This window comes from Mobula birostris, chromosome 9 (assembly GCF_030028105.1).
Source record: "Mobula birostris isolate sMobBir1 chromosome 9, sMobBir1.hap1, whole genome shotgun sequence".
Lineage (NCBI taxonomy): Eukaryota > Metazoa > Chordata > Chondrichthyes > Myliobatiformes > Myliobatidae > Mobula > Mobula birostris.
In genome coordinates, this window is record NC_092378.1 from 127,383,011 (window position 1) to 127,396,281 (window position 13,271).

The 13,271-nt window shown below is 37.2% G+C and overlaps 1 protein-coding gene across 11 annotated transcripts in view; it reads right to left on the reverse strand.

Annotated features, from left to right (window-relative positions):
- Positions 1-13,271, reverse strand: part of LOC140203056 (uncharacterized) — a 159,304-nt gene that overhangs the window by 97,876 nt on the left and 48,157 nt on the right. For 10 of the 11 annotated variants that reach the window (XR_011887277.1, XR_011887276.1, XR_011887275.1 and 7 more), the window contains 5 exons: positions 10,102-10,299; positions 7,656-7,708; positions 6,846-6,957; positions 2,832-2,882; positions 1,135-1,329 (listed from right to left, as the gene is read on the reverse strand). Coding sequence is in view for 7 of the 11 variants with exons in the window: in XM_072268796.1 (XP_072124897.1) it covers positions 1,135-1,329; positions 2,832-2,882; positions 6,846-6,957; positions 7,656-7,708; positions 10,102-10,215 (525 nt within the window). In the remaining 4 variants the exon portion in view is untranslated. Of the gene's footprint in view, positions 1-1,134; positions 1,330-2,831; positions 2,883-5,136; positions 5,315-6,845; positions 6,964-7,655; positions 7,709-10,101; positions 10,300-13,271 lie in introns of those variants that run through there. The other variant, XM_072268797.1, reaches the window with a different exon arrangement.

The following is a 13,271-nucleotide window of genomic DNA, read 5'->3' on the forward strand; positions in this document are numbered from 1 at the left end:
CAGGCCCTTCAGCCAATCACTAACCACAAAATACCCATCTACATTAATCCTACTTCACTCCCTTCCTCTTCATTCTCCCCACATTCCCATCATCTCCTCCCAGATTCTACCACTTTCCTACCCACAAAAAGCAACTCATAATGGGCAAGTAACCTACCAACTTGCATGTCTTTGAGATGTGGGAGGAAACTGGAGCACCCAGATGAAACCCAATCAGCCACACTGAAGGTGTGCAAACTGTATACAGACAACAGCCCAGATCAGATTTGTACCCCATCACTGATACTGTGACTGACTCTATTAGCTGCATCATTGTTCCATTAGATCAAGTTACCCAAGAATTGGCCAGCGAACTAGGGATGCAGACTGGGTGCTTTATACCTCCCTAGCTTTTGCCTGAAACCCACACAGAGCCTGAAGACTGGTTGGGTCTGATAAAATTGGGTTATTTAAGAGGTAAAAGGTTCACATGAGGAGTAAAGAGTCATAAAGTCTTTTTAAATATCAGAATTCTTTTCTAGTTTTTTTTAAGCTATCCAAGATATTGTGTGTTTAAAAAAAAAACGTACAATTAAAGGCCTGCCTGGAAAGTGAATCTGATGGGAAAGCAGATAATATTTATCTTAATATTCCCAGCTTTATATCTGCTTGTAGCCTATGTGAGGTAAATACTAGACCAATTTACAGAGCAAAATTGAGCAGGAAGAAACAAAAAGTCATGGCAAAAGATGAAGGGAAAACCATAAGCAAGAGAAAAATTACTGAACAACAAACCCTTTTCTTAATTTTTCCTCCTTGTGAATAACAATGATTGTAACCTAAAATAAGTACGTTTTGATATTTTGCCTGAAATTTCTACAATTAGGAAATGAAGTAAAAAATGACCCATAAATTCATCTAACTATGAAGTATAATGTATTTTAAGGCAATGTGATAATAGGATGCAAAACATATTACAACCAAAGAATGCTTCAGTTTGGAGTAACATCAAGTAAATCTATTTAAGTTCAGAGAGTACTATTTTTTATTCTATATCTCAATCAAACAAATTTTTAAAAGAATCAAGAGAACTCATAAAAATTAAGAATAAAAGATGTAATTTAGAAAATTTCTATTACCTGAAGTGCTACTTACCTGATTGCTTTGGAAAGGAACAGGATTGGTCAGTGAGTTACACAACAATACATCTTTCACCTTGTCCTTTTCTCCATAGAAGCTAATAGAAATGTCTGCCTTTGAACCTAAACTAAGGCAGTTTCCTGTACAAACTGTAACTTCATATTCTGTCCACTTTAGTTCAGTCCCATTTCCCTTGGGAGTGTCTATTTTCTGTAAGTGTAAAAAAATACATAGGATATTGAATAATCATACTAAAGTTGAGCAATACCCTCAATGTGCTGGAGGAGCTCTGCAATTCAGGCAGCATTTCAGATGGGAATAAACAGTCAACGTTTCGGACTGAGACCTTTCATCAGGACGCATACTGATATCTATAGAACAGATTTAATAAGTATATCTTTAGAATTTAGAATGGTTAGGTTTCAGGGGTCTCACAACCACATTTTATGACAAAGAACCAGTATGGTTTTTTTTAAATTTAAAATTGGCACCTTTAAGTTAAACAATCACAAACAAGAGAAAATCTGCAGATGCTGGAAATCCAAGCAGCACAAACAAAATGTTGAAGGAACTCAGCAAGCCAGGAAGCATCTACGGAAAAGAGTACAGTTGACGTTACAGGCCGAAACCCTTCAGCATGCATTGTCGTATTTTCGATTCGTTGTTATTGCACTGTGGCTCCATGTCAGCCACTGTACAGTCCTGCTGAAGGGTTTCATCCGGAAACACAAATGTACTCTTTTCCAGCTGAGTTCCTCCAGCATTTTGTGTGTGTTACCTTTAAGTTAAATCCAACATTTATTGGTTTATGTTTATTATATTAATGAGAGAATGAAAGGACAATAAAAATTCAAAACTTTTGTGGAACAAAGCTTATCACATTTAACTTACAAGATTGAAACAAGATATCCTGCCAATGCTGGATGTCTAAAGTAATGCACTCAGAATGCTGGAGGAATTTAGCAAGTCAGGCAGCATCCTCCAGCATTTTGTGTGTGTTACTCTAATTTACAAAATTATGGTGGGAAATAATTACTTGGTTATTATTTGGGGGTACATATTATTACAGCCCAAATGCATAATGAGCCATTTGGAAGGGCAACAGCTAAATGGTCCAGTGACTTCATAGTATAGTATTAGCAAATGTATCAAGTACACTTCACCAAATGCAAGAGGGGAAAATTAGGCTGACTAAGACAGCAGCCAAAAGCCTCAGATAAATTCATTGCAGATGAAGATGTGAGGAAGATGATTAGCAATGGATAACAATGTTCATTTGCTTTTATGTGAAGCAGGGGTTTGAACTGACTTCATAATCATCCAAGTATTTTTATTTTAATCTAACTATTGCGTGGAAATCTGTGGTTCTGTCAGAGTGGATGGTAAAGTCAGCTTCCTTCTGGGGTCTCTACTATAACAGAAAATAACCTTCAATTAATTCAGTTAATCCACATGATAGCAGGATATGAGTGAGGGCATTAGATACAGCAATGACTGCCCTTATTTTTATTGGTTTTGCTGAAGCATTAAAGCTTTTAAACATTAAGTTTAGGTTCCATTTTTCATTTGAAGGAATAACATTTCTAATTAAATATTAATGTTACTATTTTTGTTTTAAAAATGACTACTTTTTAAGTAAATTGCTGTTTCTTAAATTATTCAGAATAACTTTTAAAAAACAGCGAAACAAACATCGACAGCACTTGACTTACCATTGTTCTTTTTGAACTGTATTTTTTGTATGGATGTTCAGGCCTTATTTCCTAATATTTCAAAACAAAGGAAACATGGTTGGTAAAATTACAATTATTTCTCTTGATACCTTAACATGCTATGAAATCTCTGCCTTCATTTCTGACAGTTGCTTCTGGGCCAGGAAATCTCGTTTTTTCCTGAACCGTGACACTAGAATGTCACCATCTGACCAGTCATCTCGAAAAGGTATAAAGAATTACCATTGACTACGGTACAATTTAAAATGGCATGTTTACTAGTTCGGCTCCATTCTATCCCACTTGGTTCAGTCCTTTTCCACCTACACTTGCGACAACTCACATGATCTTGCTCTCCTCAACAACGTTCAATTTCCTATCCTGACTGCCTCATTTTCACCATAGATGTTCAGTCCCTATACTCTTCTATCACTCATCAAGAAGGCCTTAAAGTTTTCTGCTTCTTTTTCGACAAAAGACTCAACCAGTTCACCTCCACCAGCACCCTCCTCCGCCTGGTGGAACTAGTCCTCACCCTCAACAGTTTCTATTTTGGCTCTTCCCACTTTCTCTAAACTCAAGAGGTAGCGATGTGCACCTGCATGGGCCCCAGCTATGCTGCCATTTTGTTGGCTATGTGGCACAGTCCATGTTCCAAGCCTTCCCTGGTAATGCTCCCCAACTCTTTCTGTGCTACATTGACGACTGCATGGCGCTGCTTCATGCATTCATGCTGAGCTCGTCAATTTCATCAACTTGGTCCTTAACTTCCACCCTACCCTTAAATTCACTTTGTCCATATTTGACACCTCCCTCTTCTTTCTCGATCTGTTTCCATCCTTGGAGACAAACTGTCTATTAACTTTTTAAAACTACTAATTCCCACAGTTATATTTACTATACCTCTTCCCACCCTGTCTTCTGTAAAAATGCTATTCCCTTTTCTCAGTTCCTTTATTTTCACCGCATCTGTTCCCAGGATGAAACTTTCCTTTCCAGATACCCAAGATGTCCTTCTTCAAAAAAGTGTTTCCCTTCCTCCACCATTGATGCTGCCTTCACCTGCATCGCCACCATTTCTCAGACATCCGCACCCTCCCCTTTTTCTCACCGCCTCAACAGGGATAGGTTCCTCTTGCTCCAACCTATCACCCCATGAACCTCCGCATCCAACACATCATTCTCCGTAACTTTCACCATCTTCAATAGGATCCTACTTCCAAACACATCTTTATTCCCCCCCCCCCACCCCGCTTTCCACAGGGATCACTCCTTCCATGATTTCCTTGTCCATTCATCCCTCTCCACTAATCTCCCTCCTGGCACATATCTCTGCAAGCAAGAAAAAATGCTACACCTGCTCATTCACCTCCTCTCTCGTTTTCATTCAAGGCCTCAAACAGTTCTTCCAGGTGAGGCAACACTTCAAAAGCAAATCTATTGGAATCATCTATTGTATCCAGTGCTCCTGCTGTGCTCCCCTCTACTTTGGTAAAACCTGATGTAAGCTGCTTTATCGAGCACCAAAAGTTCCATCCGCCAAAAGCAAAATTTTCCTGTGGTCAACCATTTTAAGTTTTATCACCAGTCCCTTTCTGACATGTTGATCCATGGCCTCCTCTTCTGCCACAATAAGGCCCCTCTCAGGGTGGAGGAGCAACACCTCATATTCCATCTGGGTAGTCTCCAACTTGAAGGAATGAACATCAATTTCTCCTTCCAGCAGTTCTGCATTCTCTTTTTTTCTTTTCCCCTCCCCCTTCCCTCTCCTTTTAGTCAGCATTCTGGCCTCTTACCTCTTCTCCTCATCTGCCTATTACCTCCTCTTGGAGCCCCTCCTTCTTCCCTTTCTCCCAATGGTCTATCAGATTCCTTCTTTTCCTGCCTTTTATCTTTCCCACCCACCTGGCTCAACCTTTTCACTTTTAGCTAATCCCCCTCCCCCTAGTTTTTTATTCTTTTCAGTCTCAGCCCAAAACGTTGACTGTTTATTCATTTTCATAGATGCTGCCTGAGCTGCTGAGTTCCTCCAGCATTTTGTGTGCTGCTCTGGATTTCCAGCATCTGCAGAATATCTTGTGTTTATGCTTACTAGTTGTTGTTATTATCCAACTCATTCTTCCTTACTATTTTCCCAAGTGAGAGAAATAATAAAAGTCAAATCCTATTAAGCTAAACAACTAAGAATTTTAAAATTGAAAAGTTAAAGACAAATGAATGTTTTAATTTTTGTGTCGTTATTTTTCTTGATCAGATATAAAGTACATTTAGGTTTACACTAGTTGTAACTGAAGCATAAACTTACTGGCTTTGTACACTCAGGAGGGTCTATATTCCTTAGAAAATATTCATACCAGCATACAGTTCTGCCAAAGGGTCTTGGCCTGAAACGTTGACTACTTTTTTCCACAGATGCTGCCTGGTCTGCTGCATTCCTCCAGCATTTTGTGTGTGCTGCTTATCATTTCAACATACTGGTTTATCTAGGGATGAGAAATTATCTTAACAAATTGCTAACTTAATGATTGAGAGAACCCTATCACTCCAAACAAAATCATTAAGTCCTTGTTTACTTTGAAACAATTGGAATTGATTTATGTAAAACAGTTGATGGTTGCACTTAACCTCCAATTCAAAGTTTGTCAAGCTGACAAATTTGGATGGAGACTGGAAATGATGGATCCGTTATCTGTTCAAAGGTCAAACCAATCAATAGCACAATATCGAGAAAATCTGCAGATCCTGGAAATCCAAAGCAACACACACAAAATGCTGGAGGAACTCAGCAGGTCAGACAGCATCTATGGAGAAGAAAAGAATAAACAGATGACATTTCAGGCCGAGACCTTTCTTCAGGATGGGTCTCCTGAAGAAGGGTCTCAGTCTTTAATGTCGACCGTACTCTTTTCCACAGATGCTGCCTGACCTGCTGCGTTCCTTCTGCATTTTGTGTGTGTTGCAATGGTATAACATGTTACAACATATTGATGATAGAAAGGACATATCCAACGATGTGATTTCTGGGAATAATTATTCAAGCTATTAACTTATTACACAAAGCATTGGATGAACTCAGTCTGCCATGCAACATCTATGGAGGGAAATAGATAGTTAATATTTTGTTTCATCTGGAAGGGTCTTGACCCAAAGTGTCAACTGCAGTCTTTGTATCCCTACAATTTATTAGTTGCATTGCCATAATCAATGAAAGAGACCAATATATTTGCCTGATCTTCAGATATTGCCCTTGGATCTCTGTAAACATATAGTCAGTAGCCACTTTATTAGGTACCCTAGTACATCTGCTCATTAATGCAACTATCTAATCAGCAAATTAATGCATAAAGGCATGCAGATATGGTCAAGAGGTTCAATTGTTATTCAGACCAAACAATTGAATGGGGAAGAAATGAGATCAAAGTGACCTAGACCGTGGAATGATTGTTGGTGCCAGATGGGGGGTGGGTCAATGTTTGAGTATCTCAGAAACTCTTGCTATCCTGGGATTTTCACAGACAACAGTCACTGGAGTTTACAGAGAGTAGTTCAATAAACAAATCATCAAGTGAGCAGCATTTCTGTGGGTGAAAATGTCTTGCTAATGGGAGATCAGAGGAGAATCACCTGACTGGTTCAGGCTGACAGGTAAGTGACAAGAAGTGCACAAGAAACGACACATCACAACAGTGGTGTACTGAAGAGCATCTCTGAATACATAACACATTGAACCATGAAGTGTATGGGCTAAAGTAGAAGACCAGGAACATACCTATTAGTTATCTCCTGTACCTAAAAAAGTGGTACTGACTACCTCTGATAATGCTCCTTTTTTTCTTGTAGCAGTTCAAAATAAAAATGCCATTCTCTATTTGTTCATCTGTATCTATTGCTTAGTGAGGGTTTGCAGTAACTTTACCAGTTGCATTACTTCATTTATATAAACAGGATTCGATGAAATCATATATTCCAAAAATCACACATTGGAGAAAATTGTCACAAGTAAAAACTACTTACAGTAGCAACAATTAGTTTCGATGCTGAGGAAATTAGTCGTAGTACTTCATTCCTTGAGATATGAGGAGCTGGCTTTTGATGGAGAACTTTGGGTAAATGGTGGATCCCATCCCTGTATTTACCAAAATATTAATATGTGGCTAACTTGTAGCCAAAATGAAGATAATTTTTTTTAAGTCACAACAAATTATAAGCAAAATAATCTCCAATGTGAGAAAATGTCAAAACACATCTTAATAATAAATTATTTTAAAATCTTATTACTTATTTGCCTTCTGCAAAGAAGCAAATAGGTTGGTAATATATGCTTAATGCTTACACAGTTAAATATTACATCAAGCACATTTTAGAAAATTCTCTGAATCTACATATCGTTAAAAACTGTACATTTAACTTCTCTATCTTTTCTTTTTAAACTCACTGTTCTATTTTACCATAATGATCTGTTTCATTCTAGATAAACTAAAATGAGAAAATTTGAGACATTTGTATTTTTAAAAAATCCACACTAAAAATCACAAATGAGAGAAAATCTGCAGGTGCTGGAAATCCAAACAACACATACAAAATTCTGGAACAACTCAGCAGACCAGGCAGCATCTATAGCAAAGAGTATAGTCAATGTTTTGATCCGAGACCCTTAGCAGGACTCTTATCATAGACGCTGCCTGCCGTGCTGAGTTCCACCAGCATTTTGTGTGTGCTCCATACTGAAAATAGTGCATCAGTAGGGAATTTAACCTTTAATCTGACTAATTTGAAGATAAATACAAGTTCTAACTAAATTGAAACAAGGTAATAAGATTTTACCTTTTTTCAGTCTTCAGCTTTTCCAGATTGAGTGCATTTTGGGGTCCAAAATTCTAAAATGGATTTAAAAATTATTAAGCCAAAAAGATGAGTTGAGCTGAACTCCTTTAACATTATCAATTTTCATGCCCTATGGATAAGTTTCTCTTTATCAATCTTGATAGCTTAAAAGAATGTGGAACTTCCTTGGTACCAGTTGAAAAACAACATGGTTTTTCTAGTGTCCTGGACATTACCTTAAACAAAGCAATAAGAAATGTCCAGCTACACACATCAAAGTTGCTGGTGAACGCAGCAGGCCAGGCAGCATCTCTAGGAAGAGGTGCAGTCGATGTTTCAGGCCGAGACCCTTCGTCAGGACTAACTGAAGGAAGAGTGAGTAAGGGATTTGAAATATCCAGCTGTTTGATTTTCTACTTGAGATCATTTGTCATCTCCACTGCCAAATAATTAACAGGATTGTGGATTCTAAAGATATGGCCATATGATATAAAAATTGGAGAACTTTTTTAAAGCTACAATTTAGTTTGAGGAGGAGGGAAGTAGGCAAGGAATAGGGGAAAGAAGTGGAGAAGATCTACAGGAAGTAGAGAATTGCCAACGAGTTGTTTGGCTGAAGATAATTACAATATATTTAATCAAATGTAAGCACCTCTGGATGGAGTTCACAGTTGAACAGATTGTTCTATGGGAGACAAAGCTTATCATTTAAGGCTAGGAGATATTTAGACCTAACTGCTAAGTACAGTGAACTGCCAGGTGCATGCAATGAACTTGAAGTGTCAGGATTTTGAGTCAATGTGGATGAGAAGATGGGGAGGTGCAGAATGTAACATCCATAGGCTGGCAAATCCCTCACATAACTAAACCAGGAGTTTGGGGTGTTAAAGGCAGGATCAGTTGCAGCATTGGGCATATCTGAAAGTAGGACATGAAACTGGTGAGCATACAATACTAAGTATAAAATAAATAGAGAATGCAGCATGTTATATGCAGTCCTGCTGCATATGACTGTGAATGATGCTGGCAGATAAATTAAATTGATAACAGGCATTGGAGACTCCTGGATCATCCCCACCTGCAAGGCTGAAATGTTTACAACCATTTTGAGCCAGAAGTAGATCATTCTACTCAGCTTCCTCCTCTCATAATAAATTCATTCCATAAGTATCCAAAAAAATGGCTACGTGCATTGGAAAGCCCAAGACTACTGCTGACAAAAAGAGCACCCCATTACATTTTCATTATCATCATACAAAATGCATACTATTTACAAATTGTGCAGCAGCAACCAGCACAGATTTCATTAACATTAGATCCCAAACACACAGGTTTTACCACCTAGAAGGGCAAATGTAGCAGACACATTTATTCATGTTTTCCCACCATTCTGAATTGAACATAGATTATTTGTTTCATCATTGTTACTGGGGCAGAATCCCAATTGTCCCTATAGCAGCAAAATAAGAGGAGAGTCATTTAAAACTGAGGTGTGTAGAAATTTCTTCTCTCAGAGGGTAGTGAATTACTGGAATCTCCTATCCTGGAGGCGTTTGGAGGCAAGGTCTTAGAATATTATGACATAGATAAGTTTTTGAAGGATACAGTAACTGAGCATTCTGGGGAACTGGCACAAAGTTGAGCCTACACTGATAAACTACATTGAAAAACAGGGCAGGCTTGAGAGACCTGCTGACCTACTCGTACTCATATTTTTGTGTGTCCTTGTGAATCTATCACTACATAGACTGCAACAATTCAAGCCATCAGCTCACCACTGCCTTCTTAGGACCTTCGGGATGAGCAATATATGTAGACTTTGCCAGCTGCACACACACTCCCTGAAGGAAAATAATGTACGACTTGGGATGAGAAGAATCAAAATTAATGTCAGGACAAACAAAATTGAAGGAAAGTGGAGATGGCAATGAAATAGGGATGTTAAACTTTGGATTAAAAAGGGGATTTAAAGTGATTTTGACAGCAAAGAGGTAGTGGGAATCATTTCTAATATTTTTAAAATTTATTTTCTTATTAGATAATATTTCCAGAACTAAAATTACCAAGGCACTCAACACCTACTGGAGCACCTAGTAATTTTTAATGACACAAGAGATTATGGATACTGAAATCTAGAGCGCCAAACAATCTGCTGGAGGAACACAGTCAGTCAGACAGCATCTGTGGGGTGGGGAGGGGGGAGGAATTGTCAGCATTTCAGTTCAAAACCTTGTATCCAGACTGAGAGGTGAGAGCGGAATGGTTAATATAAAGAGGTGCAGTGGTGAGACTACAGTCCTTAACTCTTCACTGTAGCACAACTTTAAAAGAAGTGTTAATTCCAAAATGTTACTAATTGCTTTCAAGCAAATAAGTTAAATAGCAAATCAATACATTAATCTATCCCCAGATGTGCATACTATTTTAATTGTTTAAATAAACTTACTGAAAAATCAAGTTTGGACAATTTTTTTCTAATCATCCTTTGCACGGTCATTTCCCTGTTGTAGTTTAATTGCAGTTTTCGTTCCTGTTTTTCAATTGCTCTTCCGAAGTTCATCTGAAGAGTTGTCTTAATATTAGGATCATTGAAATAATGTTTAGGGCTTCGGTCATGGACCTTTTCAATACCCACTATTGGAAGCTAGAGGGAAAAGTCCAATATAAAACAATAAAGACATGGTTAAAGTTAATGACTGAGCAAAAAAAAAAAGAAAATTTACTATTGATCAATTCATGCAAATCTTTTGGTTTGGATTAGGTATGAATCAAATTTTGGATTTAAACTCCTGAGCTCATTGCTATAGAAGAGTAGCTAAAATGGTTTTCCATGGCCTTCCTTACAATTTTATTTCTACCAGAATACCTTCCTGTAAATGGTTACAAGTACAATCAGTGGAGAAGTGGAGTAAATGAAATCATCACCTGGGCCCACTGTTCAAGTTCCCTTTTCGACTAAGTTATGAAATGAGTCTAACATGCTTATAACCAATTGTAAAAATGGGCAGAGAGAGTTATCCTGGCAATAGTGTCTGATGTTTTCTTCATGTGGCACTGAAACATAACTAGCTCTCCATTATCAGTAGCTGAATCAGATAACACTTCCCTAGAATTGCTAGAGATTTCTCAAATGTTTGTGCAGCAATAAGGTTTTATTGGAAATAAATGTATATCCAGGGTTGCTGGTTGCTACTGGGTGTATTTAGAAAGGATTTAATCTTTTTTGTTCTTTTTTTGCTATGTTTTGTAACTATAAAACATAAGAACTAATTGAAAGGAAAAGACATCTGAGAGATGCAAGTCTTAGATGGTTCTTTACTTTAGCGAGGCATGTACATATCACATAGTAGCATCATATCGTATGTAATTCACGTATTTTTACATATAACCCATAATGAATTATTTAAACCAACAAGACTGCTTAATCAAACAATATTTACAATATTACTCAAATATTACTGAAATATTGAATATAAATTTTAATAAATTTCCCCCCCAGTTTTACTAATGATTCACATTTCTCAAGTTATCTAGCTGGCTTTGTCTCAAGTGCTTTGATACACCATATACTTGACAATCAAAAACATGGGGAAGATCAAAACCAGAGATCATTTGGATTGGATTAGGTATGAATCAAATTTTGAATTTATTGAAATTATTGGTAAATCCTATACAGACATTTTTTTGCCCAAAGGGAGATTAAAATGCAAAGTCATTATAAAGGAAGTAATTGAACCAAATTACTGGGCTGCAATAAGGGGAAAATAATTAAAGATATTAGGGATGTGCTGGTAGAGATAGATGTAAAGTGATAGGAACCATATTGTCACTAGCATAACACAGTTGATTTGCCTGTTTTTATGCCGCAGATATAAAATGTTACAGCTTCTGTGTTACTTAGTATTATCTTTAACCTCAATTCTACTTAAAAGAAAATTGAATTTACCAGCTTCAGGAAGGAATGCTCTGAAGCATGATGGTACCTCGTTAAGGCTATTATTATTCACCTTCCACTCAACTAGAAATATCTCTGGAAATCTCACATGAATGCCATTTATCATTTGTTATCTCATCAGCTAGATTGCATAATGATATGACATTACTCATCCAGATTTTGCAAAGATAAATTAAACAAATCAATTTACATTCACTGCATTGTTCTATGAAACTGATTGTACGTTTGGAGTTTCCATGTATGTAAATTCAAACTGAGTACAAAAACTCTGAAAAATCCACACTATTACATCATTACTATCAATACTTTATAGCATGTGATGGTATTACTGTTGGTCAGCAAACTGCTTAGCCCTTTGAGGCATATTTTATGCCCATTGTAATTCCTTCACATAAATATTTCAAAATGAGTGTTTTTAAAATGAGTACGGCCATTCCGAATGATATCAATTATATGTAACTAGGGGTCGTGCACAATCCAGATTTGATGGAGACAACTGTGAGAAGCGCAGAGGAACACCTGGAGTAACTTCTGAAATGCCTGCTTCGCTGCCGCTGCTACTGCACGATCGAGAATCTCCAGAGACGAGGGCCCCAAATCCTTGGCTTTGCCTATTGCCTGTTGCTGGGGCAGGGGTCGGAACGCTCGGCAGAGATGGTGCTCGGTGCTCGGTGTCGGAGAGGTGGTCGGAGGTTTGGAGTTTTCAGATGGACTCGGAGTCGGACTATGGTCAGATGCTTCCAGTATGCTGCATCGGCAAGTTGGCGGCGCTGGAGGTTTACCGTATGCGTGAGATGATGGGACTTTCGAGACTTTGAGACTATTACCGTGCCATGGTCTGTTCTTATCAAATTATGGTATTGTTTGCACTGTTGTAACTATATGTTACAATTATGTGGTTTTTGTTAGTTTTTAAGTAGATTTGTCATCTGTTTCCGTGATATCATTCTGGAAAAACATTGTATTATTTCTTAATGCATGCATTACTAAATGACAATAAAAGGGGACTGCGTGTCCTCATAATCTAATCTAATCTAAAGTATTAATAACTTATGAATGTATTTATTATATTGCATCTGTCAAGTCATAGCTATTCATATCAATCTTCATTTAGCAAGCTGATACAATGACCTACAAACTCAATTTCAATGACTCCTTATAACTCATATTCTCAGTATTTTTATTTGTACATTTTGTCTTCTTGTGCACATCGGTGCTTCCCAGTCATTGTTTAGTTTTTCATAAAATGTTATTGTATTTATTTTCAGTAAATGCCTGGAATAAATCATCAAGAAAAATGTTCAAAGTAAACTTATCGGAATACATACTTTGATAATAAATTTACTTTGAACATGATTTTTAAAATAATGAATGTATAAATAAATCACCTATTATTTTTATTTTAAAAAGAATAACTACATACAGGAAAGTTACATACAGTAGGTAGGTATATTCAATCAGAAAAAAATATCATGTTTACTTTCCTTAGTTGGAGACACTAGCTTGTACTTAAGAAGCAATCGATCACTCATATTTTCTGTTGCCACTTGCATTGAGAAAGAAATGAACCATAAATAACATTGTATCATGCATGTTTAGACTTGCTGAGAAAACAATGAAGTTTGTAAGAACAAATTTAAAAAGGTAAAGTTAATGATTTA